The sequence below is a fragment of the Bubalus bubalis genome, chromosome 19 (genome assembly GCF_019923935.1).
Source record: "Bubalus bubalis isolate 160015118507 breed Murrah chromosome 19, NDDB_SH_1, whole genome shotgun sequence".
Lineage (NCBI taxonomy): Eukaryota > Metazoa > Chordata > Mammalia > Artiodactyla > Bovidae > Bubalus > Bubalus bubalis.
This window is the reverse complement of record NC_059175.1, coordinates 31194324-31221370: the sequence shown is the minus strand read 5'-3', so window position 1 is coordinate 31221370 and position 27047 is coordinate 31194324. Positions and strand designations below refer to the sequence as shown.

Here is a 27047-nt window from a genome sequence, read left to right as displayed (position 1 = left end):
ACCAAACAAAAATAAAATAACTTACAAAGGCATGAAGTCAAAATTCTGTGAACTAGTCTCATGGCATTTCGTGGTTGAACAAAATGGTCTTGTCTAGAAGTTTTCTTCAGATGACTGGTTCTCACGCCACTCAAATGAATTCTTGTACTAATTACTATTATTATTGTGTTTACTAACTATTAGCCTCCTTCCCATTAGGCCTTTCTTTCTTGTAAGTGTATTTTTTTTTTTTTTAATATTTTACCCTGTGGTTTGGGCTTTGAACTTCCTGGGGAACTGCCATGGATAAGGCTTCTTGATCAGAATCCTAAATCAGCAGAATTTAGGCTGAGTCTGATAAAAAAAAAAAATCAAGCAATTATTGGTATTTTTATGTTCAGATATATGATGCCATGTCAATGTCAATAAAAGATATTTTATTCAAGTATTTGGCTTTTATATAGTCAGAAATGAGATCTTCTCAAATTATTAAATAAGAAACAATTCCTCTTATTCCTCAGTGTCCTTCCTGACATCTCAAGATAATAGCAGTTTTTCAAACCTAAACACTCCATTAATCTTCATTCCATTTGGCTTCAGATATCCTGTCACTCAGGTTTCTGCCAGGCTTGGAATACCTCTGTCTGAAGTTAAGCAATTCCTTTTTCCTCAGTTTCTCTTGGCCTTTTACATCAATAGCTCCCACTGTCGACCATATTTTCTATTAAAGCGTTTAAAAGAAGCTACCTCACCTGATTCCCAATCCTCAGTGTGTGTTCTTTAATTGTAGAATCTTTGGACTTCCCCGGCAGTCTAGGTTTGATCCCTGGTTGAGGAGCTAAGGTGCCACATGCAGCGGGGTGTGGCCAAAAATTAAAGAAAAAACAAAAAAGAAGAAGAATGAGACTTCCCTGGTGGTCCAGTGGCTAAGATCCCATGCTCCCAATGCAAGGGGCCTGGGTTTGATCCCTGGTCAGAGATCTAGATCCCACATGCTGCATCTGAGAATCCGAAAGCTGTAACTAAAGATCCTGTATGCTGCAATTAAGACTCAGGATGCAACCAAAAAAGTAAAAGAATAAATAAACATTTAAAAAATACTTCAGGATTTGTTACCATTTTCTCTGATTACATTATCTCTTTTATATTCATTATCTACTGCTGCATAACCAATTGCCTCAGAATTAATGGCTTGACACAACACACCTCTATTATCTTACAGTATCTGTGGGTCAGTAATCCAGATATAGCTGAGCTTGGTCTTGTGCTTCAGACTCTCTCAACAGGCTCCATCAAGGGTGTTCTGTGATGGCCTACATCTGTCTGGGGAGTGTGTCTTTCTATCCCCGGAATCTTCCAGGGAAGAATACTGGAGTGGGCTGCCAGTTCTTCCTCCAGGGGATCTTCCCAACCCAGAGATTGAACCGGCATCTCCTGCATCTCCTCCATTGGCAGGCGGATTCTTTACCACTGCGCTAACTTGGAAGCCTGTTGCTAGATCGTATGGTAACTCTTGGGATTTTTCATTTTAATTTTTAACTTTTAAAGGAACCTCCATTGTTGTTTAATCGCTGAGTCATGTCCAGCTCTTGCAAACCCATGGACTGTAGCTGGCCAGACTCCTCTATCTATGGAATTTTCTAGGCAAGAATACTGGAGTGGGTTGCTATTTCCTTCTCTCTTTTAACTTTTTAAAGAACCTCCATTCTGTTTTCCACAATGGCTGTACCAACTTACATTTTCAACAACAGTGTAGGGGGTTCCTTTTTTTCCACATCCTCTCCATTAATGAATGTAACATTTTAAATCTGTCCGTTCTACTTTGGATGAGCACTTAGTTCTCATTTGTTGCTATGAATATTCTTATGTATGTGTTTTGGTGAACATATTTATTTAACTGGATATTGCTTAAATATAGAATTTATGGGTCATAGGGTAGGTGTCCAACTTTAGTAGATATTACTAGACAGTTTTCCAAAGTGATGCAATTAATTTACATCCCCACCAGCACACATGAGTCCCAACATTTGGCATCTTCTTAATTTTAATTTTAGCCATTTTGGTGAGTCCAGGGTAACTCTGAAAGCTGAGACTCAAATAGGAAGTCATCCTTTTTCTTCACCTTTTATAATCCCCAAGACCCCCACTTCCTCCTAAACCTACTTTTCTTGATGATTGTACAATTTGCCTTCAGCTGTCTGGTCTGGGTTCAGCAAAGTCAACCTGTCGTAAGCTGTTTCTTCTGCCCTACTTCCTTCTGCAGAGAAGGTTCTGTAATTCACTGATCCAGATAGTTATGACCTGGGAGAACGAGAAACAGAAATGGAGATAAAGTTCATTTTATGGACAGGCTGATGTCAGAGCTATAGAGAAGAGGTAAAAGACATACAAATTCTGAAAATTCTACAAATTCTGTAGAAAATCTTGAAAACAATGGAGCCCAGTCACACTGGGTTTAGTTATTGTCATCCCCCAGGCCAGACCTTGCGGCATTTAACCCTTAGTATCTCTCTCTCTCTTCAGTAGAGGCTGGTCATTCAGGAATGCAGGACTCTCATGGTGTCTTATTTTCACTGTAATTGTCCAAACAAGAGGTCAGTTGCCTACACATGTTTTTTTAGTACATATTTATTGAGTGCCTATTATGTGCTAAGCCCTGGATGGAGGAAGGGGATGTTTATTGTTTCAGTAGTTTCTGCAGCAGTAGAATAGCAACAAGATGGAGAGACTACAATATGTCAATTGATCCAATTATCTGTCAGTGAATTAAAAGATAGAGCATAGTCACAGTATTGGGGAGAGACCAGGATGAACTTGGAATTCTCTTACATTTACTACAGGGAAAACCTGATTTTACAAAAATTAAAAAAAGAAGGAAATTGCTACAATTGTCAAAAGAGCATCAGATCGGTCATATAAATTATGAAATGTGTCCGAGTTCTATTTGTTCATGGATATTATAAAAATCCAGAGCTCACAGGGAGGCCTGGGCAAACCTGAGAAAGAAGTCAAATATCTAAAGCACACAAATAATGTAGAAAGCAGTTGTGTTTTATCAGGCTCAAGTTGCCTGAATAGTGAATTATGCAGGGTTCATTTATTGAGAAGGATATTAAACTCTAGCACACAACTTGACCTGGCAAGCAAACAATACTTACGTAGTCAGGAGGGTAAAAGAGCCACTCATTGGTTGTGCTGGCTTCTTATTGTTGCATTAAGAAAGTTCTATGAACTTACCCACTTAAAAGAAGTGAAGTGAAAGTAGCTCAGTCGTGTCGGACTCTGCGACACTACAGACTGTAGCCTGCCAGGCTCCTCTGTTTATGGGATTCTCCAAGCAAGAACACTGGAGGGGGTAGACTATCCCTTCTCCAGGAGGTCTTCCAACCCAGGAATTGAACCGGGGTCTCCTGCATTGCAGGCGGATTCTTTACCAGCTGAGTTACCAGGGAAGCCCATTTAAACCACACCCATTTAGTAGCTCAGAGTCTGTAAACCAAAAGTCCAGACAGGTGATGTGACTGGGTTCTCTGCTTAGGGTCGCAGAAGGCTGAAATCAAGATACTGACTGGATTGCATTCCCTCTGGAGGCTCTGTGGGAGTATCTGCTGCAAGCTCATTCTTATTCCTGGCTGAACAAGGCTCCTTGTAGGTGGTGGTGGTGACGGTTTTCATGTGTGACTCTTGTAACCCCATGGACTGTCACATGGGGTCAGTAAGGCTCCTCTCCATGGGATTTCCCAGGCCAGGATTCTGGAATGGGTTGCCATTCTCTTCTCCAGGGGATCTTCTCGACCCTGGGATTGAACCTGGATCTCTTGCATTGCAGGAAGATTCTTTACCATCTGAGTCAGCAGAGAAGTTTCTGTAGTTATAGGACTGAGGTCTCTACTTCTTTGCTATCTGTCATCTGGGGCCCCCTTTTAGTAACTGCAAGCCACCCACATTCCTTGGGACTTGGCCTTTCTCCTGTCTTTAAAGCCAATCATGGCATATTGAATCCTTCTCATGTTTTGAAACTGAGACTTAGTCTTACAGGGCTCCTGTGATTAAGTCATTCCCACCAGATAATCTCCCTATTTTACAATCAACTGATTTGTTACCTAAAAGTGCAACACCTAGATTAGTGTTTGGAAGGTGTGTGTATACCAGAGCAGGGAATTATGGGGGTCATTTTAGAAAATTTCCAGCTACATAGTTTTCCATTTTAGAACCTATCTTAGATTCTAGTCTAGTGATTCCCAACTGGAGTTGAGAGTAAATTTACTCCCCTCTCCTAGAACATATTTGGCAATATCTGGAGACAGCTTTGAATGTCATATAGTGGATAGAGGTCAGAGATACTGCTAATTCATCTATAAAGTATGGGAGAGTCACCATAGTAAAGAATTAGTAGCCAAAGATGTCAGTAGTCCTAGAGTTGAGAGACTCTTCCTTAAAGCATGAAAGATGATTGTTATTTTAGTACAGAATTATAGTTAAATTAAATGTAAAAATATAGGTGACACAAGATAGAAGGATAGAAGAAAAAGAAAAGGAGAATAGGGTATTTACATTTTACATAAAGAGGAGACTGAAATTCTAGAATTAATGGACTAATGAAGGAAGGTGGGTATACTATTCAAATTATAAAGATAAGGAAAAATAACAGTGATAAAACTATCAAGATGAGGAGGGAGAAAGAAAGGGAAATAGAATGCAATGAGGAAATAATAGAAATTGCCTAAAATTGATAAATAAGTAATATTTTAAGCTTTCATTTGGAATTATGGAAGTGACCACTGATGGGGTTCAGAACACACTACCCCAAAACATGGCATCTTAAATATTAAATATTTTAAGCTGAAGGAATTCAAGAAAATAACAGAGGCATAATCTTTCTGACCTTCCCCCATCTTTCCTCCCTGAAACAGGTCATAAAATCCTCAGGTGACAGTTATCCTCCCTATATGTGCAAGAGATGAGCAGCCTTATCTCTGAAGGTAAAGGGACATAAAGAAGAATCCTAACAAACAGGTCTTCCTGGTAGCTCAGATGGTAAAGCGTCTGCCTGCAATGCGGGAGACCAGGGTTTGACCCCTGGGTTGGGAAGATTCCCTGGAGAAGCAAATGACAACTCACTCCAGTACCCTTGTCTGGAAAATCCCATGGACAGAGGAGCCTGGTAGGCTACAGTCCATGGGGTCACAAAGAGTCAGACACGACTGAGCGACTTCACTCACTCTCAACAAACAGGTCTTGCTAACTTTCCCCAAGTTGGCTACACTGCATTCATGTTCTTTGATCTATCACATGTATTCCAATGAACGACTACCCATTTGCCATCAAACTCAGCATAAAGCTACTCAGGTTTGCTTTTTGGGGTTTTTTATTTCCTTTTGAAGGTTCCCATGTCACACAAAATGTATATTAAATAAAGGTATAGGCTTTTCTCCTGTTAATCTGTGTTTGTCAGTTGAATTTTCAGATACAGTCAGGAAAAATAAGAAGGTGGAAGAAAAGGTTTTCTTCCCACACACCACCAGAAAAACAAAACTTAAAAAGTTTAAAAGAAGTTGCATCAAAGAAGCAGGTCTGGGAAGAGGGAGGACAGAGAAAGAGGATGTTATTGTTCATGATAAATTCTGCTGCACTTTTTAAATTTTTTACTACACACTTGCACTGCTTTAATGAAAATGTAATCTAAAAAAACCTTAGAGGCTTAACCTAGGTGATCTACTCATAGTGCAGTATTGGTGACACAGCAGTGTTTTAATAAGCACATATGATACCCTTTAAATGGAATTTCTTTAAGAAGCTGTTCTCCCTTACAGAAAATTTCATTTATTTGCACTGCAGTAAAATCAAAAATTTAAAATATAGCATAAAACTTACTGTCCTTATAGCTACAAAAAAGTATGTAGAATTCTGGACCTGGACTGGAAAGGAAACAAAACTGAAAATAGTTCAAGTTGATTGAGAGGATTAGACACCAATGTTTTCATTTTAGCTTTTCATTAATGTTGTTCATTATTTATTAATAGTATTATTCCCTATGTTATGATTAATTAGATCAATTAATTGACTTTTTAAGTCAATTAAGTTACTCTCAAGTTATTATTTTATTATTTTAAATTTAATGTAACCTAGACAGCATATTGGAGAAGGCAATGGCACCCCACTCCAGTACTCTTGCCTGGAAAATCCCATGGATGGAGGAGCCTGGTGGGCTGCAGTCCATGGGGTCGCTAAGAGTCGGACACGACTGAGCGACTTCACTTTCACTTTTTCACTTTCATGCATTGGAGAAGGAAATGGCAGCCTACTCCAGTGTTCTTGCCTGGAGAATCCCAGGGGCAGGAGAGCCTAGTGGCCTGACGTCTATGGGGTCACACAGAGTCGGACACGACTGAAGTGACTTAGCAGCAGCAGCAGCAGCAGACAGCATATTAAAAAGCAGAGACATTACTTTGCCAACAAAGGTCCATCTAGTCAAAGCTATGGTTTTGCCAGTAGTCATGTATGGATGTGAGAGTTGGACTGTAAAGAAAGCTGAGTGCCAAAGAATTGATGCTTTTGAACTATGGTGTTGGAGAAGACTCTTGAGAGTCCCTTGGATTGCAAGGAGATCAAACCAGTCAATCCAAAAGGAAATCAGTCCTGAGTATTCATTGGAAGGACTGATGCTGAGGCTGAAACTCCACTACTTTGGCCACCTGATGCGAAGAACTGACTCATTGGAAAAGACCTGATGTTGGGAAAGATTGAGGGCAGGAGGAGAAGGGGACGACAGAGAATGAGATGGTTGGATGGCATCACCAGCTCGATGGACATGAGTTTGAGTAAACTCTGGGAGCTGGTGATGGACAGGGAGGCCTGTCATGCTGTAGTCCCTGGGGTCACGGTGAGTCAGACACGACTGTGTGACTGAACTGAACTGAGATCTAATGTAATGTAAATTACATTACATTATTTAATTTTTAATTTATAATACATTAATTAATATCGTGTTTACATTACAAATTTAATGTAAATTTTTTTTAAGTTTTTAGAACCTGAAACTTGAAGACGCTTGGACCTTCAAGCGTCTATGGGACTATGGGATCAAAAAAGAGTATTTAGTGCTATGGTCTGAATGTTTGTATCTCCCGAATTAGGTTTGATCCCTGGATTGGGAAGATCCCCTGGAGAAGGGAATGGGAACCTACTCCAGTATTCCTGCCTGCGCAATCCCATAGACAGAGGAGCCTGGTGGGCTACAGTCCATGGGGTCACAAACAGTTGGACATGACTGAGTGACTTAAATAAAAAAACCCTCATATGTTGAAATCTTAATTCCCAAAGAGGATGATATTAGTAGGTGGTGTCTTTGGATTCCTTCCCTGTAACAGTGGGTCCAGAGAGCTCCCTGTCGTCTCCACCACATGAGGACACGGAGAGGGAGGAGTCAGCAGTCTTCAGCTCAGAAGACAGCCCCCCACACCGAGACACTGAATCTGCCACACCACCATCCTGGACTTCCCTGCCTCCAGAACTGTGAGAAATAAATGTTTGCTGACTATAAGTCCCTCAGTCTGTGGTATTTTATTAAAGCAGGTGGAACAGACTAAGCTATTTAGGAATCATTTTCCTCAGGATTACACGTTTTATCGTATTATATTAAAAAGCATGATGGAATTGAGTGGGAAAAAGCCTGTATTTTTTGACAAAATCTGTCTTTAAGTTGAAAAGAAGACACTAGTGAGGGAGATTTTGCAAAATGAAGGCCATGAACAGTGTGCAGTTTCCTTCACTGCCTTGCTGCTGCTGCTGCTAAGTCGCTTCAGTCGTGTCCAACTCGGTGCTACCCCATAGACGGCAGCCCACCAGGCTCCCCTGTCCCTGGGACTCTCCAGGCAAGAACACTGGAGTGGGTTGCCATTTCCTTCTCCAACGCGTGAAAGTGAAAAGTGAAAGTGAAGTCGATCAGTCGTGTCCAACTCTTAGCGACCCCATGGACTGCAGCCCACTCAGGCTCCTCCGTCCATGGGATTTTCCAGGCAAGAGTACTGGAGTGGGGTGCCATTGCCTTCTCCTAGACCCAGGTAAAACTGTCTGCAGGCATATCTGGCCCTTTTGGAGCTCCAGATGCACAGATCTTTACCTGCATTCCTCCTCCTCTGCCCACCTCCAGGTAGGTGCCCACTTTCTAGGGTCCACTGCTGGGGCTGATCTGAGAATAGGAGACCTGGAGACCTGGGGACACGGCTTGTCCCTGCCACTTACCATGTGCCCTTGGGGAAGTCATTTTACCCCATAAGCCTCTGGTTTCCTCATTCAAAAATTAGAAATATTAATACAAAGCTCACTGATGCTAAATTGGTGTTCATTAGGAATATTAGACGGACTGTCATTTGGTGATAGTTTTAGCCTGCATCAGGTTCAGCACCTCCGGGCCACTACCTAGGGGTGGCCCACAGGAAGAGCCAGACGCCTGACACTTGGCTGAGTGCACGCTCTGCTCCTGCCATCTGGTGGGTATTTACGAAAACTACCTCTTATTCTACAGCCTCTGTGAGCAAGGAAGCCAAAAGATTAGCAGAGCCTTGGGGATCGACCCACAAGGCGTGGTAAAGGTGTGTTAGGAATGAAAGGATGTAGGCTCCTTGTTTAGGAAACTGTGAAATCATCTCACACAGGACCATCTCTGGACCCCTGACTAGTCTGCTCCAACAATTGACTGTAGGAGGCAGGTGGCTCCCAGAACAAACCAGGCTTTTTTGTTTTTAGCATCAGAATTTGTCAATCCAGTCTTCTGTGTAAAGAATGAACTTCACTGTTCACAAACTCTAAATAGTGCACTAGGAAATATGGAAATTCACATAGGAAGAATTCTTACCAAAAATGCGAAATCTGAATGTGATCCTGAAAAGTAGTTAGTTACTCAGCAGAGTCTTTGCGACCCCATGGACTGTAACCTACCAGGCTTCTCTGTCCATGGGATTCTCCAGGCAAGAATACTGGAGTGGATTGCCATGGCCTCCTCCAGGGGATCTTCCCAAGATGGTAAAGAATCTGTCTGCAATGCAGGAAACCTGGGTTCAATCCCTGGGTCGAATATATATGTTCATATTTCATATATACATTCATATATTAGAATATAAACATATATATGATTGTGGAATATGAACATATATATTATATCATATAGATTATTAAACTGCTGCCTTTTTTAGGTAGAAAGCTGATGGCACTATTTTATAGAAAATGTCTTTATTCTTGACAGATGTCAAGTTGAAACACTAAAAAAAATTTAGGAGTGAAGTGTCATGATGTTTGTAACTTGTTTTCAAAATGGTTCAGGAAAAAATTTATAACTTTGTATATATAATGTTTTATATATACATGTACAAGGAGAGAAGAGAGAGAAAAAACAAATATGGCAGAATATTAACAAGGATTAATCTAGGTAAAGGCATGCAGATGTTCGCAGTACCACTCTTTCAACTTCTTTGCAGATTTGGAAAACGTCATAGTAAAAAAGTTGGAGAAATTAGATCTGTATGCTGCTCCTCAAATATTATGTGAAGATAAGTATTCTCTTTTCACTTCATTTTTTCAGTTGAGTATATTACTGGCTACGTTTGCATCTGTATAGTTATCCCCTTGAAAAATATATTTTGTTTTGCCCTGTTGGCTCCCAATAGGGAAGATTCACATGATATTTTTATAACCAGCCACGGCCAAGTTCACTCAGGACTCCTCTGTGCAGCTTCATCTGTACCTTCTCTAATAAGGCGTTTTGTGGCCATGTGTTTCCTGCCCTTCCCGATGTGCCCCTTTACTGTTCCTCCTCCCGTGGTGTCTCTTCTTATGGCAAATGTTGCCTTTAGCCTCTTTCTTGGCTGCTTGTTCGTTCATCCACTGCTTAATAACGTGATTGTGCGGGCTGACACAGACTCTTCTGCGCTTGACATGGAGGCTGCCAAGAAGGGAAGAAAAAAAAATCACTGATAGACGGTACAAGTAAGTAAGACCTTAGTGAACTGGTAGGCAGGTCCCACTTTGGGACAGTGTGTGTCTGGACACAGACTGAATCCTAAAGCTGAGGACCACAAGAATGAATCTTTACTACCGCACTATCTGTGGTTCCTCAGACATCCAAAGAAAATGTTAAAAGGAGCAGGAGAAGGAATTGGAGGAGGAGGGGGAGAAGGGAGATGGGGAGAAGTAGGAGGAGGGGGAAAGAAGAGGAGGAAAGTGGAAGAAGGGAGAGATGGAGGGAGAGAAACCATGTGAAAACAATTCTCTGTCCTGACTCCAAGCACCCAACCAAAAAACCAATGACTTCCTCATTGCCCACCTTAAACACATCCTCCTTAAACAAAACCCTCCATGAGGTTTTTCTAGATCCTCTCAGCTAAATGCCTCTTTTTTTCTTTCAGTCTCTGTGGCCCCCAGTTGCCTGTCTTCTGGCACTTAGTTTTCTCCATCTTTTATCTGAGTAGTTGTTTCAGACTCTGTTCTTTTTCTGTGGTGTTATGCTCCTTGAAGGAAGAATAGTCTGGAAGTCTCTTGAAAAGGCCTTGTTCACAGCAGGAATTCAGTAATTACTCATAGATATGAATTGAAAATTGTACAAAAATAAGGACAATCTGGTTTCATTTCAACAAAACAATCTTACTATAATATAGATTTATACCATGTCTCAGAATTTGTTCTCGTTTTCATTTTTCTATTATGAAATGTTGACAATGGTGTAGGAGAATCCTAGAACACCATTCACAATTTCTGGTAACTCGAATAATTTCTTGTTACAAAACACATGGCTTTTAATTCCCCATCAGATGCCATCCAGCTCTTATTAATTGTTGAAAATCCTGCTGGCTATACATATACAATATTTCTGTATCTGGATAAATGGAAACCCCTCACCCTTCTCTTCGGGAAAAAAAAAAACAGGTGGGGATAGAGATGAGGCTACCGTTTCTCTGGATGACCCAAGAGGAAGCATCAGCTAATGTGGGGCCTTCTGAAATGGGAGGAAAAGTTGGGAAAGGCTTGAATGCACTTGAGCATAATAAAGCCAGCATGTGGGATTATTAATTTAAAAGAAGTGAGGCATCTTAATAGGAGGATAACACGTTCTCTAACACTAGTGTATTAGATTTAGAGGTCTTCAAAAGAAAAGCTGATTCTCCCTATGGCCCATTGGCTTGCCTTAAGCTATTACAGAAGAAAACTTGGCTATAGCACCAATATGGAGAACAAACAAATCAACAAACAAGAAAGAGCTGAAGTTCCTACGCTTTCCAAAGGACTAAATTCTCTCCTTACCCTGTGGTGTCAGCAAGAATCCGAGCAGACACTCAGGGGAGAAGGACCCCACTGACAGCTAGATAAGCCCATTGGCTGCAAGGGAGAGAACTAGGACTCAAAGCAGCATTGCTTGGGGAGTGAGGAGCCCCAGGAAGGGGCATTGGCTCTGGGGGTACAGGAGAGACCTGGATGGGGGAATGCAGACAGAGGATCCAGGGAGGAGGAAAGCACAGGAACACAAGCAACACCTGCCATGTGGGATTTCAAAGGCCTGCTCAGTGGGGCCTCAAACCCTCAATGCAATACAAGCAGAAAAATCAGCTGCCAGAACATAGTGCCCTAACCCAAGATGTGCTGATGTTTTAAAACCCAAGTTTAAAGGCTGCTTAAACCTACACTTGCATCACATGTGTCTCCATCAGGATAAGGGGATAGTCTTTTTCACACTCCCCGCCCTCCTCCAACTCCATAATATTCTGGTGCACACTGAGCCACTCAGTTGTGAATTTCTAGGTGAAGAGTTTGATGCTAAGAAACCATTAGGCTGATCTCTCGATTTTTTTTTTTTTTTTACACATAAGAGTAGCTAGTGACGGTCCAGTGGATTTTGAAGGAAGGCCCTGCCATAGATTATAACTATAACTATAACTATAAAATTTATTTCTTTGCCCATTTCTCTAAGCACAACAGCCTTTCAACAACCATTTTTGAAAAAAATACTCAAGCCTCCCAAACAACTTTATTTAATAATCCTAAATTTTCTGCCTAATGGATAATGTCTATATGATTCAAGAAGACTCAGCCCCCTTCCCAAGATATATAGCTTTGTGTTTTGTTTATGTGTAGAAAGAGCTAGAAACTCTTTAATGAAGTCACTATAGAGAAATTTTAAACAAGCAAACTGCTGTCTCAGACATCAGATATTACAGTGATTGTGTTAAGGGCGTGAAAAGAAAGGACCTATTTCTAGGCAGAAAAGGACAATGAAATAAATTTAGTGTATTCACTGTGAGTTAAGTTGTATTAGTTAATTGAGATTAATAACACATATTATTTCGGAATTGCAATTTCAATGCTTGCAATGGTTTCTGCGTCTAAAACACTTATCTCAAACCTTAAAGTCTTTATACATGTTCAAAGTTAAGTGAACTAATGTTCAACAAGAGCAAATTAAAATTGAGATGCTGCTGCTGCTGCTAAGTCGCTTCAGTCGTGTCTGACTCTGTGCAACCCCAGAGACGGCAGCCCACCAGGCTCCCCCATCCCTGGGATTCTCCAGGCAAGAATACTGGAGTGGGTTGCCATTTCCTTCTCCAATGCATGAAAGTGAAAAGTGAAAGTAAAGTTGCTCAGTCATGTCTGACTCTTCACGACCCCATGGACTGCAGCCCACCAGGCTCCTCTGTCTATGGGATTTTCCAGGCAAGAGTACTAGAGTGGGGTGCCATTGCCTTCTCCGAAAATTGAGATGAGATACCACTAAACACACTAAACTAAAACTAGAAAGACTGGGGCACCAAAAATTGGAAAACGTTTGAAAAACAACATAGTTAAGGGACTACATTTTGGATAAGTAAAAACATGTTCTGTAGTAAAACAGTTTGGAAACAGAGAACATTTAACTTTATATGTCGAATGTAAGGAAACACGAAAGAGATGACTTATCATGTAATCATGTAACTTATGATTACAAAATAAGACATAGTCCAATTTCATCTTACTTGAGACCAAGTCGTAACCACTCTATATCTTTCAGCTGTCTTGTCAGCACAGAGGTGTCAGGTTTTCATTTGTTTTTTTCCATTTTAATTTTTTTTCCACTCAGAACGTCCTTCGTTTGGCTGAGGAAAGTCATGCACATTGTCTGGTGACTAAAAGTGTTTCACCTTCACTGCATCACTGCAATGCAGGGTGCGGAGGGCTAACGTGGGGCTCTGGACATCCTGGTACTGACAGAGTGTGCATTCACACCACTCTCCCCTTTCTTGTTCAAATAATGATCTGTATGTTGGGTAGCAGGCAGAGTTCCCCCCAACCAATGGTTCACTGGTGGAGAAATGGTCATTCTGCAGGTTTAGCCCTCCTGCCAAACAGCACTCACATGACAGCAGCCAAGTCACAATCCCCGTCAGCTCTCTGGATGCGACATGTCGTCACTCTTTCCAGAAGCCTTCTGGAAATATGATGTGAAACCTCGGTGCAGCAGCTGGAGGCAATGGGAAGTATGGCTAAAAGAAGAAAAGAAAGAAACGTGAAATCATATGGTTTATAGAATACATGTTGTTCAGTCGCTAACTCAGGTCCAACTCTTTGCGACCACTATGGACTGCAGCATGCCAGGTTTCCCTGCCCTTCACCATCTCTCAGAGTTTGCTCAAACTCACGTCCATTGAGTCGGTGATGCCATTCAACCGTCTCATCCCCTTCTCCTCCTGCCTTCAATCTTTCCCAGCATCAGGGTCTTTTCCAATGAGTCAGTTCTTCGCATCAGGTGGCTAAAGTATTGGAGTTTCAGCTTCAGCATCAGTCCTTCCAATGAATAGTCAGGACTGATTTCCTTTAGGATTGATTGGTTGGATCTCCCTGAGGTCCAAGGGACTCTCAAGACTCTTCTCCAGCACCACAATTTGAAAGCATCAGTTCTTTGGTGCTCAGCCTTCTTTATGGTCCAACTCTCACATCTATTCATCACTACCATGGCTTTTCCTATGGTAAAACCATAGGAAAAGCCATAGTTTTGACTATATGGACCTTTGTTGGCAAAGTAGTGTCTCTACTTTTTCATATGCTGTCTAGGTTTGTCATAGCTCTTCTTCTAAGGAGTAAGCATCTTTTAATTTTGTAGCTGCAGTAACCATCTGCAGTGATTTTGGAGCCCAAGAAAATAAAATCTGCCACTGTTTCCACTTTTCCCCCATCTATAGCACACTGGACTGGCTTTATCTTGGAGACTCCAGAGAAACAGAATGTTAACCTGCTTGAACGAGGGGTAGTCACTTACTGGGGACTTTGTGTTTGCAGACCACAGAGCAGGACACGTCTCTACCTTCCAGAACTCACACTGTATTTTGGGGAGATAAAACTAAGCTCAAGCAAAGACATAAAGCAAGGGAAGATGAGGGCAGTGGGGTTGCGACCAGACTTGCTTGAAGAAGCAAGATTGATAGAGTGACCCAAAACTCAGAGGGGACCAACCACATGGGCCCCTGGAGCAGGTTTGAAATTAACTGTCCAGGAAGGACTTAACTGAATCTTTGAGGATTTGGAGGGATGGCAAAAAATGGAGAAGACTTGTCCAGGCTAAAGGAAGTGCATGGTCAAGAGTTCTGAGATAGAAAGCACAGGGCACACTTAGGAAATACAGAAAAATAGACCTCTTTGCCTGAACTAAGCTGCTGGGAAGCTGATTGATGAGGGATATGGTTCAAAAGATGGACTGACATCACACCATTGACGCCTTGAATGTTAGTCTAAGGAGGTTTATCTTTTTTGAAATGGAGTCCATTAAAGATCTAGAAAAGAGAAGGGTTTTAAAAAAATTTGTCTTGCAGTGATGAGCAAGTAGGGATAAGTCGGGTGTGATTAGGGCAGGAAGTCAAGTTAGGAGAAGCTTATGTGACCCAGATAAAAGGAGAAAAGGGCAACACAAATAATGAAAGGAAACCTAGTCCCCTACTAAAATGTGTATCCGCAAATTCCTCCATGCTACCTGCACACAGTAGTCTATGTTCCCCATTCCTCCAAGTGGGTAATACATTTTCTCAAAAGTTAGAAATTATGGTCAACGGTGGCTGCCGGTGGCAGTCTTATAGTAACAGACAGAAGTTAGCCCCTAAATTAGGATTAAAAGAAATGATTAAAACCCCTCAGTGGTGTCAGCTCTAAGTCTCTGATCTTGGGAAAAGAAGAGATTATTAGTGAAAGAAACCAGGTTTAAAAAGCCATATATGGTATAATCCCATGTATATGAAATGTCCATAGACAAATCCATAAAGACATAAAGCAGATTAGTGTTTGCCAGGGGTGGGGGTAGGAGGGAATGGGGAATGACTGCTAACAGATACAGGTCTCTTTAAGGGGTGATAAAACAGGCAAGCTGGAATCAAGATTACCGGGAGAAATATCAATAACCTCAGATATACAGATGACACCACCCTTATGGCAGAAAGTGAAGAGGAACTCAAAAGCCTCTTGATGAAAGTGAAAGTGGAGAGTGAAAAAGTTGGCTTAAAGCTACTTTCAGAAAACAAAGATCATGGCATATGGTCCCATCACTTCATGGGAAATAGATGGGGAATCAGTGGAAACAGTGTCAGACTTTATTTTGGGGGGCTCCAAAATCACTGCAGATGGTGATTGCAGCCATGAAATTAAAAGACGCTTACTCCTTGGAAGGAAAGTTATGACCAATCTAGATAGCATATTCAAAAGCAGAGACATTACTTTGCGAACAAAGGTCCGTCTAGTCAAGGCTATGGTTTTTCCAGTAGTCATGTATGGATGTGAGAGTTGGACTGTGAAGAAAGCTGAAAGCCGAAGAATTGATGCTTTTGAACTGTGGTGGAGAAGACTCTTGAGAGTCCCTTGGACTGCAAGGAGATCCAACCAGTTCATTCTAAAGGAGATCAGCCCTGGGTGTTCTTTGGAAGGAATGATGCTAAAGCTGCAACTCAAGTACTTTGGCCACCTCCCGCAAAGAGTTGACTCACTGGAAAAGACTCTGATGCTGGGAGGGATTGGGGGCAGGAGGAGAAAGGGACAACAGAGGATGAGAGGGCTGGATGGCATCATTGACTCGATGGACGTGAGTCTCAGTGAACTCTGGGGAGTCGGTGATGGACAGGGAGGCCTGGCGTGCTGCGATTCATGGGGTCGCAAAGAGTCGGACACGACTGAGCGACTGAACTGAACTCACTGAATAGTTGTACAATTCTGTGAATGTACTAAAAATCACTGAATTGTACACCTTCTGTGTTCATTTTTGTTTTTGTTTTGGCTGTGCCTTACAGCTTGCAGGATCTCAGTTCTCCCACCAGGAACTGAACCCAGACCAAGGCAGTGAAAACCCTGAATCCTAACCACTAGGCCACTGGTGAACTCTCTACATTAAATGCCATTTTTTCTTGGCCACTCTGAACTGTGAAGCAAGGCCCATGATAGTAAAGCACTAAATCCTAACCACTGGACTGCCAAGGAATTCCCTATTTCAACTATTTTTAAAGGGCAATGGGAGAACAGAACACTGGTTCTCCTCACATTTATTAATGCATTGATTTCCTGAAACTAATAGTTCCTTTCTTTAGCTACACTGTGCTGCTATTCTCCAAGTAAAGTTGTTTTAATACCCCAAACAAGGTTTTGGGTTTATTCATGTAACTATCCATTCATTCACCCATCTTACTATCTAAAAATTATTATGTGAATTCTTATAAATGAAATACTATCTATAGCTATATCTACAAGTTCTTTTATATTGAATCACTATGTTAGATGCTGGGAGTAGAAAAATGAACAGTTACTATTACACAGAACCTTCTATTAGTTGTCACTGACTCTTTGTGACCCCATGGATATAGCCCACCAGGCTCCTCTATCCATGGGATACTCCAGGCAAGAATACTGGAGTGGGTAGCCATTCCCTTCTCCAGGGAATATTCCTAACCCAGGGATTGAACCTGGGCCTCCCACATTGCAGGCAGATTCTTTAGCATTGAGCCACAAAGGAAGCCCCAGTTGTGACCCAGGCAACTATAAAATCTGAAATGGACTTTCAACAGCTATGTGGGAATTAAGAATCATAGGTGAACTTATGTGTTTAAGAATTCAAGCTATCTGAATGCTGACATCAATTAAAAGCATAATTTTAACCCAGAAAAGCACCCGGGACCTATATGTACTTAATAAACTGGATGACATTTCTCGGATATAAAAGTAAGATGGGCTCACCTGGAGATCACTTAACCTATCAGATTAACTATCAAAAGACAAGAGGCAGGCAAGCATATTTGGTGTTCGTAGATGTGACTGGTGCCCTAGTGAGGCACCTGGAAATACAATAGGCCAAGAAAGACAGAATCCTTTGAAGAGAATACAAGTTAGGCAATGAAGCTTGTGGGATGGTTAGGACTAGGGCTAAGGTAAGATTCTTGCAGATAACATCACACCCTCAGAGGTTTTCTCATGCAGCTTCCTTTCAGAATATTTCCATTTTTAAAGAACAATCCATGTTTCCCTAGTGGTCCAGTGATCAAGAATCTGTCTTGCAATGCAGGGGACACCAGTTTGGTTCAATCCCTGGTTATGGGAAAATCCCATGTTGCCATAGAGCATCTAAGCCCAGGAGACACAACTACTGAGTCAGTACTCCAGAGCCTTGAAGTCATGCTCCACAAGACGCCAGCACACCACAGCTAGAGAGTAGCCCCGGCTCATCAGAACTGCCTGTACACAGCAATGAAGACCCAGCGCAGCCCCAAAAAGAACCATCAGGAATGTCCTCTGATTTCAACAATTCATATGACTATAAAAACATTTTTACTTTTGCATTTTTATATTTTTGCATCTATGCTCATAAACAAGATTAGTCTATATTTTAATCCCCTGAAGTTATCCTTGAATGTTTTGAGTGTTAACATTACATTAATCACCAACAATGCATCAGTTAGCTTTCTCTATTTTTCTATTATTTGGAAAAGTTTGTGTAAGACAAGAATTGCCTGTTCTTTCACTGTTTGGTAAAACCTCTAAAACCAGTTAGGCCTGGTGTCTATCTGAAGAAAAGATGTTCAACTCTGATTCAGTTTCCTTAAGAGTTACGTGTTTATTTAGATTTTCTATAACCTCAATTTTGATAGCTTTCTAAGAAATTGTCCATTTCATCTACAATTTTTAATATTTTGTCCCTGAAAGAATTCAGGACACGTGACCCCAAAGTATTCCATTCTGGCATGTTGATTATTTTAAGTTAAAGTCAGAAAAACAGCAAATGCAAAAAGGGCACTCTGACCTTCCTAAAAGCAAGATACAAAACTTCCAAGTAAAAGGTACTCTCCCTGCACCTGGGGAAGAAAGAAATTTTTAGCATTTTCCAACATTCTGGGTGAAATGAGATGGTGTCTCCATGAGACATGAAGTTGCAGCCAAGGAAAATCTGTACAAACTTTGTGAAACTATGTCGCTTTCCCATGCTTAACTGCCTTAGTTCAAGTTCCTTTGTTTTCTCACATTTTCACAAATTACCACTTTGTCCAACTTTATATAAAAGCCATAACTCAAACTGCTTCTTTGAGTCTTCATTTCCTTGTGAAGGCACCCATTAAATAAACGTGTATGCTTTTTTCTTATTAATCTGTCTTTTGTTATAGGTGTCCTAGTAAAGAACCTAGAAGGATGAAAGGAAAGTTGTTTTTTCCTCTCCCCTACATTACACCATTATCTGTAGTTAAGAGTTCTCTTTCCATTATATAGTGTTTTGCATAGGCAGCTCCTGTGCAAAGTAACCATTTAAAAACTTTGATCTAAATAATAAAGATAATTTATGTATAAATTTACAAATGCCATTTGCTTAGAAACTAAAAAAATACATTCATCTCATAGGCTAAATGCGAATCACAAAATATTAATTCTGGAAAATAATGGAAATGGTATTTATTATAATGGGTGGAACAGAGCTAAGTCTAACATAAGTGCATTTATTTAAAACACAAACAGGATAAAATAATTGAGTGTCAGCCATAAATTGGCACCTGCCATGGGTGCTTGCCATCTGCTTCTACAAGGATTAAATCCTGCTGGGCTGCAGCTGCTGACCTCCAACACCCCCTGAGGGAGTTCAGGGTGGGGAGCAGAAATGAGGCACTCTGCTCAAGGAAACTGGCAGGACAGGTCTTCAGACAGATATTCTCAGGAGCTGATTTTATGGGTGCAATTCTTGTAGATCCTAATATCTAGAAAAGCACTAAAATTCTTCATGGCGACAACTGTTTCTCAGGTCTAGCAGAAGTTGCAGGAGCCCAGGAGAAACTTTCTACAGAAACGATGTACTTGATTGCATGTAGTCCGCCTTTACCAGAATCACATACATACTCTCTTTCCCCCTACCTCTTTGGAACAGTTTCTCAGAGCCATCTGAGGTGCTGTCTCCCAGGGTACAATCCTCATATTGTCCCACATAAAACTTAACTGGCAACTCTCACGTTGTGCATTTTCTTTAGTTGACAAGTGTTCCACTCATGTCCCTAGAAAAGGAAAATCAGAGGAAACACTAAAACAAAAAATGGGAAAAAGACTCAAGCAGAACGGTATCCCAACCTTGACGGCTGTCCCAGCACACGTATCTGTAGGCGAGGGCGCCACGGGTCGGGAGACTCGGTGCTGAAGCGGAGGGCCCAGCTCAGGGAAGGGGAGAAGGAGTGCGGAGCGACAGCTCTGGGCAGCGGGTGGTGCTGGCAGCTTGTCTGGGCCACGTCTGGCCGCTTTTCCGGCCTCTGCGCCTGCGCAACCTGCTGGGCGGCTTTCTGTCTCAGCCCGCGTTTGGTGCCCGGGCACTGGGAGAGCACTGGGAGCGGAACCCGGGTCAGGGATAACAAGGACTGTGCCTGGAGGAGGGTGGCGTCCTGCGACCGGCGAGTCTACTCACAGGCCCACAGACGCCCGGCAGTGCGAGCCTGCTCCTCCGCCGCGAACCCCGGGGATCTCAAGCACCTGCGCCCTCCGCCGGGACTTCGCCGCCTCTGCCCCGCAGCTCCAGGGGACGCGTTTCGGCGTCCCGGGCAGCCCTTCCTGGAGCTGAAGGGGAAAGCAGACGTGTTGGGCATATTTTTCCCACCTCCGTTAGTTTTTTTTGGTTGCTTGATCTACCCGTTTCTGATGCACGTAGGTTAAAAAAAAATCTTACACTGTTGTTGAGATTGTGTCAGGTTTGGGGTTGTTTGTTTTGACAGTCTCCTTTTACAAGACATGGCTTGGATTCAAATGCAAACGAATACTCTCCTCGTCGGGGTCTTCATCTCACTTAACCATCATTTACCATTAACCCGAGCCAGAAACTTGTGTGTCATTCCCTCTTCCTGCAATCCACAGCCAGTCACAGACACCTGTAAATTTTACTGCCTGGACATTTCTCAGATTTGTCTCCCTGCTTTTTGTCCCTATTATCACTGCCCAAGTACCAGACCTCATCAGTTGGAACTACTGAGCATCCCAGTTGCCTCCTTGCTCCTAGTCTTGCCCTTTCCCCCCGTGGATCTGAGGTCTTATGGTGCCATGTGCTTTTCTGGCTTTATATATTTTATATATGTATAAAATTTAGGGTTTATATGACTATGCCTTTTGACTGTGAACTCCCTCAGCATATCTTTATACCCACGCCACATAGCACAGTGCCTGGCATCAGTGCTTTTCCTTTTTTAAAAAATAAGTTTTTGGTCAAGGTCTTATGTCCCAAGTGTCCTAAAACTGCACAGTGCTTTTTCAGAAACATACCATCCTCCCACCCTCAAGTAATTAGGTAGGGGTTAATTCAATATGATAAATCACTTGTATTCTATTTAATATTTTAAAGATAATGTTATTAGTATATCATTAAAGGCATTATCTTTCATTATAGTGTTATTGCCAATGTTCCTGTTGGTTTGGGGTTGTCATCGTTGTTTCCAGAATTAAGTGTCAGAGAGTTGAATGGTTAATTTGCTACAAATGTCTGTCTCTGGTTTGACTTTATGTCTGTGATCCAATTTTGGTCACTAAGAGAAAGCTTTAAATACTTCCTTACTCAAGACTTTTTAAGACCAACAGTAAAACACTGCAAATTCGTGATATAACAATTAGATTCTGAGCTTTAAGGATTCGGTTACTGTAGAGAGGTGACCCACCTTGCTCTCTTACTTAGATGTATGGTTACTCAAAGTGTGGTTCTCAGAGCTATGGTATGGTGTCCTTTGGGGCTTATTAGAAATGCAGTTTGGAAAACACCAATACAAATAACACTTTAGAGAACACAATAGAATGAAAACAGAGCAAAGTACATGCCATTGTTAGAGAAATAGTCCCAGGATAAAGCTGAAAATGATAAGAAAATTTCACTTGGCTTCTGTCAGTATCTCAAGTCTACAAGTACAATTTAAAAATGGCAATAGGTATAACTTTTTTTTAAGTGAAAAAAAAAAAAACCAGAATGACAGCAGTTAAATGTTCCAATTATAGTTGGTTGGGGATGCACTTCCCCTTCTAGTGAATTTCATACTTTAACGGAGCCATATCATACTGCAAATACCTACAAGCAAAGGTGTCCACTGCGCAGCACATAGGCAAGAAGGACTCACTAAGCCATGATGCATGAAACTGCTGTGTCCAAATTAAGTCCTCCCAGATACTTCTTGGAGCCCTGAAATAATGTTTGTGTAACAGGGAATGAATGAAAGTCAGACACGACTTGGTGACTGAACAACAACAAATATATTATATAAATATATATATATATATATATATATACATACACACACATATATATATGGGGTCTATGCCTGGTTTATGTTTATACATCAAGTGATGTAGTAAAATAATTTAAATGTCATCATTAAGAATAAAGAGAATTTTTTTCTTTAAAGGAGTCCATATGTGACTGAAATTTGAGACAGTTGCTACTGTATTATAAGAAGTCACTCTGCTTCTCTAGACATTGAAAAGAACATTAAAAAAAAACAAATATGAGGGAAGTTTAAGAGGGAGGAGACATATGTATGCCTATAGCTGATTTATGCTGATATATGGCAGAATCCATCACAACATTGTAAAGTAGTTATCCTCCAATTAAAAACAAAATAAAATTAAAAACAGAACAAAGGACACTGAAGGGCAAATTTGAAGAGAAACCAAAGGTCACTGGGCATGTTATGTCTGGCCTCTTGGGGACCACTCCTGGTGAATGGAGAGTCCAAGTTTACAAGCACAGATGTATATTCTTGGCAACCCTCTGTAGTGAATCTGCTATAACTGAAACAAACAAAAGATAAAGTTTTCTTTCAGGATTCAAGCAGCAAGTCCCTAGCACGTATCTCTAATCAGGAGCCATCCTACTCTGAGAAGGCTGATTATCAGAAGAAACTTGAAGAAAACCAATTTGGGACTCAATGAAGCAAAATCTCCCGACTTGTATCTGCTGGACAAAAGTGGACATTTAGTCTTTAATGTAAAATAAAAACAGAAAGACCCACAAACCCTGGATTGTGGCTTTAAAGAATCTGGCTTTTGGCCACTGAATAATAGACATTTTTATGGAGTCAGAATTGATTTCTGGGAATTGGCAGCCACATCATTGGGGGTGGAGTATTGCCCTATCTTTGGGTAGAATCCAAGGCTTTTAATTATGGGTAAGTCAACTGCTTCCTGATTTATACAGAACATTTGGGGAATGCCAGTTACTAAGCCATCACATCAAGATGGCCACTGTAGGCACCATTAAGATAATGGAACATTTAATGTCTTACAAAACAAAACATATTTTCCAAGTCTCAGACTGGCACAGGCCATTTCCTTATTTCCCAGAGCCCGAGACAATGGCCATAGTTGGTGTTCACCTCCCTCCCTCCCATCCTGACCTTCCTCCCAGCCTGCATTCCTTACAACCTCCACAGGGCACTTGAGACACACAGACCCTTGAATGGAAGCTTCCTACAGAAAGCACTGGACAGTGACTGCAGTCATGAAATTAAAAGACGCTTGCTCCTTGGAAGAAACGCTATGAAAAAACTAGACAGCATATTAAAAAGCAGACATCATTTTGCCGACAAAGGTATGTCTAGTCTAAGCTATGATTTTTCTAGTAGTCATGTATGGATGTGAGAGTTGGACCATAAAGAAAGCTGAGTGCCTAAGAATTGATGCTTTTGAACTGTGGTGTTGGAGAAGACTCTTGAGAGTCCCTTGGACTGCAAGGAGATCCAACCAGTCAATCCTAAAGAAAATCAATCCTGAATATTCACTAGAAGGAACTGATGCTGAAGCTGAAGCGCCAATACTTTGGCCATTTGATGCAAAGAACTGACTCATTGGAAAAGACCCTGATGCTGGAAAAGATTGAAGGTGGGAGGAGAAGTGGACGACAGAGGATGAGATGGTCGAATGGCATCACTGACTCAATGGACATGAGTTTGAGCAAGCTCCAGGAGATGGTGAAGGACAGGGGAAAGCTGGCGTGTTGCAGTTCATGGGGTTGCAGAGTCGGACACAACTTAGCAACTGAACAACAATATATATTGGAATGCATTTTTAAGGTTAACAATAATTAATACATGTCCCACCAAAAAAAGGAAGGTACATCACTTATTTCTAAATGGCAGACACTTGGACCTTCTCAGACAATGTGATTTTCCTGTGACCCAAACTGCTGTGGGCTTCCCTGGTGGCTCAGATGGTAAAGAGTCTGCCTGCAATGCAGGAGACCCAGGTTCAATCCCTGGGTCAGAAAGGTCCCCTGGAGAAGGAAATGGTGACAAACTCCAGTATTCTTGCCTGGAAAATCCCGTAGATGGAGAAACCTGGTGGGCTACAGTCCATGGGGTTGCAAAGAGTCAGACATGACTGAGTGACTGACACAAACCACCTTAGGAGAAGCCCTGAGACTAACTCAGAAATTACAGTCACATCTCCTCAGCTCTTTCTTATCATCATCAACTGTTCCTTTTCAAACACCTCGGTGTCTTTTTGTCCCACCCTCTTTGCCAGAACTCATTCCCAAGCATACCTTGGCCTTGGGTCTGGCAGGGCTTTCCTCATCACCCTGCCTCCTCCGCCTGCCCTTCCCTCCCTCCTCTCCTGGAGGAGTGCTGCTGCTGCCTCTGCCACAGGGAAGGCTAGAAACAGGCCAAGAAGCGGATGGGGGAGACATATACACTTTTATTTCGAAGCTTCATGTGAAAAAAAAAAAAATCGTATTGCCAATAATAGGAATGAAGCCTTAGCTGGTAGACTTTTGAGAAACAATGGATCTGGGTCTTAAAATCTCAATGGTGAAATTTTCTGAAAAATTTACAGAAATATAAAATGAAAAACTTTTTGCCTTGATAAAATGGAAGGACAGAGATGAAGAACTGTGCTTGTTAGTAAAGCTCTGCACATTGGGGTGCTATATTGGGAGTCCCTAAGCAAATGCCTACAGGAGCCGAGCAGTTGATAGGATGCTAATAGCCAAGCAATTAATAGGATGTCCTTCTCTCTGTCTGGAGGACAGAGGCTAGTTTGCTTTAGCAGTTTTTTTTTTTTTTTTGGGTTTTTATATTGTATTGGGGTATAGCTGATTAATAAGCAATGTTGTGATAATTTCAGGTGAATAGCAAAGGGCTGGTATGCTCTATTCATTCTTGCCAGAGAAAGTGGAACCAGTGTTGCCAGACCTGATATTTCAGGAGAAGCCCTAAAATCCAGTTTGTATGTGTGTACACACAACTCTGTGTATGTGAAACCTGTCAATTTAAAATGTTGCCTGAAGTTTTCAAAAAGCAGACCAAACAAAATTTACATTTTACCTCTGTTCTGAATGTAGAGAATCTATTCAGGGTAAAGTTTCAGAAAAGAAGACAGTGGAAAAGAGTCAAATCAGTCAAGTATTAAATACCTATATTTAGGGTTTCCTAAATACAGTAGAAAAGATTGCCTCAGATCCAAACGCAGTTATAATCTTCATATGAGTGAGTGAGTGAAGTCGCTAAGTCGTGTCCAACTCTTTGCAACCCTGTGGACTGTAGCCCACCCAGGCTCCTCCATCCGTGGGATTCTCCAGGCAAGAATACTGGAGTGGGTTGCCATTTCCTTCTCCAGGGGATCTTCCCAACCCAGGGATGGAACCCAGGTGTCCCGCATTGCAGGCAGACGCTTTAACCTCTGAGCCACCAGGGAAGCCCATAATCTTCATATAGATGCCAGCAACTCAAAATAGAAGTTCTCTCTGATATAATTTGTATGGTTCAGTCTCCTTTATCCTGAGTCCCTTTTGTAGGATCAGACTGAAGTTTTGGTTTTCAGTATCCACAGGGCTGACTTTGGTCTGAAAGCTTGCAACTTGCCAAACCCTAAACCAGAGGTCAAGTCTATCTTTCTTCCAGAAACGTGCACACTTGTATTCAGTTTGGCGGGTAGAGTGAGGGGGCGAAAGCTAAAGACAGCCTTTAATAGGCTCTCCTTCAGCCTCTATTGGGGGATTTTCTAAGATAGTATCATCAAAAAAAGGAAGCACTACTCAAAATTGCACAGGTGGCAAATTACTGATATTCCTGTTCAAATGAGGTTCCTTTCTGAAATTGCCTCTTGGAGATGAAGGATTGAAATGTATGCCATTCTCATGTAGACAACAGGAAATTCCTGCCCCTACCTAACTGCTGGCGGTACCTCACTCCTTCCAGTTCCATCTTGGAAGGCAGCCCCCCTCCTTCCATTGGAGGCTGAGATCCCCGGACCCCCCACTCACCTTCTGAGGGGCGAAAAGCCACACAGGCAGCCAAAGCCAGGAGGGCGAGTCCTGTCTGCTGCATTCCCATCTGCCCCAGAGTGCAAAGGCAGCAGAGGTGAGTCTGTAAGATCAGGAAATGAGGCTAAAAGTGTCCTTGGGTGCAGAGAAAGAGCGTGGAGGAAAGCAAGCCAGAAAGCCCCGCCCTGGGAGGTGCCAGGGTACCTCTTTCTCATGTTTCTTTCCTTGAAACTGGGCTCTTTCTCAGGACCAGAGCTGTTTGCAACCACCTGGGGGTCAGACGATGTCAGTGGTGATCTGCCGTCTGGTGAGGTTCTTGTGAGTTTGGAGGTGTGCACCAGAATTCGGGGACAATTAAAAAATACCTGCCTACGTGAATTCCTGCACAGAGTTATAAATCAGAATTTTGGAGCAGAGGCCCAGTAATCTGAGTCTTAAGAAAAGCTCCATAGGTGATTCTGAAGGACACCTCTGTTGAGAACTGCTGCATAAAGGAATCAGGGTTTTTAAGTAGCTTGTTGAAACTGAGCTTCTAGGGACAAAGGTGGCAAGTCATAAAAAGCATTATCTGGTGGAAAGATGGGAAAATTCAACTCCACTTTGGTCTTGGTTGGCAGCCAATGTGTTTCCAGTGAGGCTGTTAGCTTATTTAGGAGAAAGGTAATAGGACACGCAGAGGGGCTATGCTTGGTTAAAAAAAAAGAGCCCCAGGACAGGTGTGAGCAGCCAGGAGGAGGTATGGGGCGGGTTCCAGTCCAGCTTTGTCACTAATCAGCTTTGTGAATAAAACTATAGGGTAAACTGAGAGTGCTGGGTTCTACTCCCACCTTTTCTACTAACTGGTTGTTTAACTTCAGCAAATGTTTTTAATCTTTGTGTAAATAAGAAATCCACTGGATAATCTCCAAAGTCCTGCCATGCTTCCTCTGACTGTACTGTGTCATGCAGTAGGCCCCCCTTTTTAATTAAACATATTTATTTATTTGGGTGTGCTGGGTCTTAGTTGTGGCAGGATCTTTTAGTTGCTGCATATGAACTCTTAGTTGTGGCAAATGAGATCTAGGTCCCTGATTAGGGATCGAACCTGGGCCCCCTGAATTTGAAATACGCTAACCCACTCTGGTGTTCTTGCCTGGAGAATCCCAGAGACGGGGGAGCCTGGTGGGCTGCCGTCTATGGGGTCGCACAGAGTCGGACACGACTGAAGTGACTTAGCAGTAGCAGTAGCAGCAGTCCAAATTCACACAAGCTACAAGTGTAAAATATACACACAAAGTGTTAGTGGCTCAGTTGTGTCCGACTGTTCATGACCCTATGGACTACAGCCCTC

The 27047-nt window shown here is 41.9% G+C and overlaps 1 protein-coding gene across 2 annotated transcripts; it reads right to left on the bottom strand.

Moving 5' to 3' along the window:
* Positions 1–1849: 1849 nt before the first annotated feature.
* On the bottom strand, positions 1850–25877 carry CCL28 (C-C motif chemokine ligand 28). 2 transcript variants are annotated; one of them, XM_006079320.4, is made up of 4 exons: positions 25718–25877; positions 13358–13484; positions 9722–9919; positions 1850–2280 (listed from the first exon to the last, which is right to left on the bottom strand). In XM_006079320.4, the coding sequence occupies exons 1-3, from the start codon at positions 25785–25787 to the stop codon at positions 9727–9729; spliced, it is 390 nt and encodes a 129-aa protein (XP_006079382.3). In that variant the 5' UTR covers positions 25788–25877; the 3' UTR covers positions 1850–2280; positions 9722–9726. The 2 variants fall into 2 exon arrangements, with proteins under 2 accessions (XP_006079382.3, XP_044788349.2); XM_044932414.2 differs by lacking the exon at positions 1850–2280 and having other exon boundaries at positions 9192–9919.
* Positions 25878–27047: the final 1170 nt, after the last annotated feature.

Bases quoted from the DNA above. Each gene is read 5' to 3' on its own strand.
- CCL28 (XM_006079320.4), bottom strand. From the start codon at position 25,787: ATGGGAATGCAGCAGACAGGACTCGCCCTCCTGGCTTTGGCTGCCTGT. The intron at 13,485-25,717 runs GTGAGTGGGGGG...TTCTTCTTTTAG, and splicing joins GGCTTTTCGCCCCTCAGAAG to CCATACTTCCCATTGCCTCC. The intron at 9,920-13,357 runs GTGAGTGCTGTT...CCTTCTTGGCAG, and splicing joins TGTGACTTGGCTGCTGTCAT to CCTCCATGTCAAGCGCAGAA.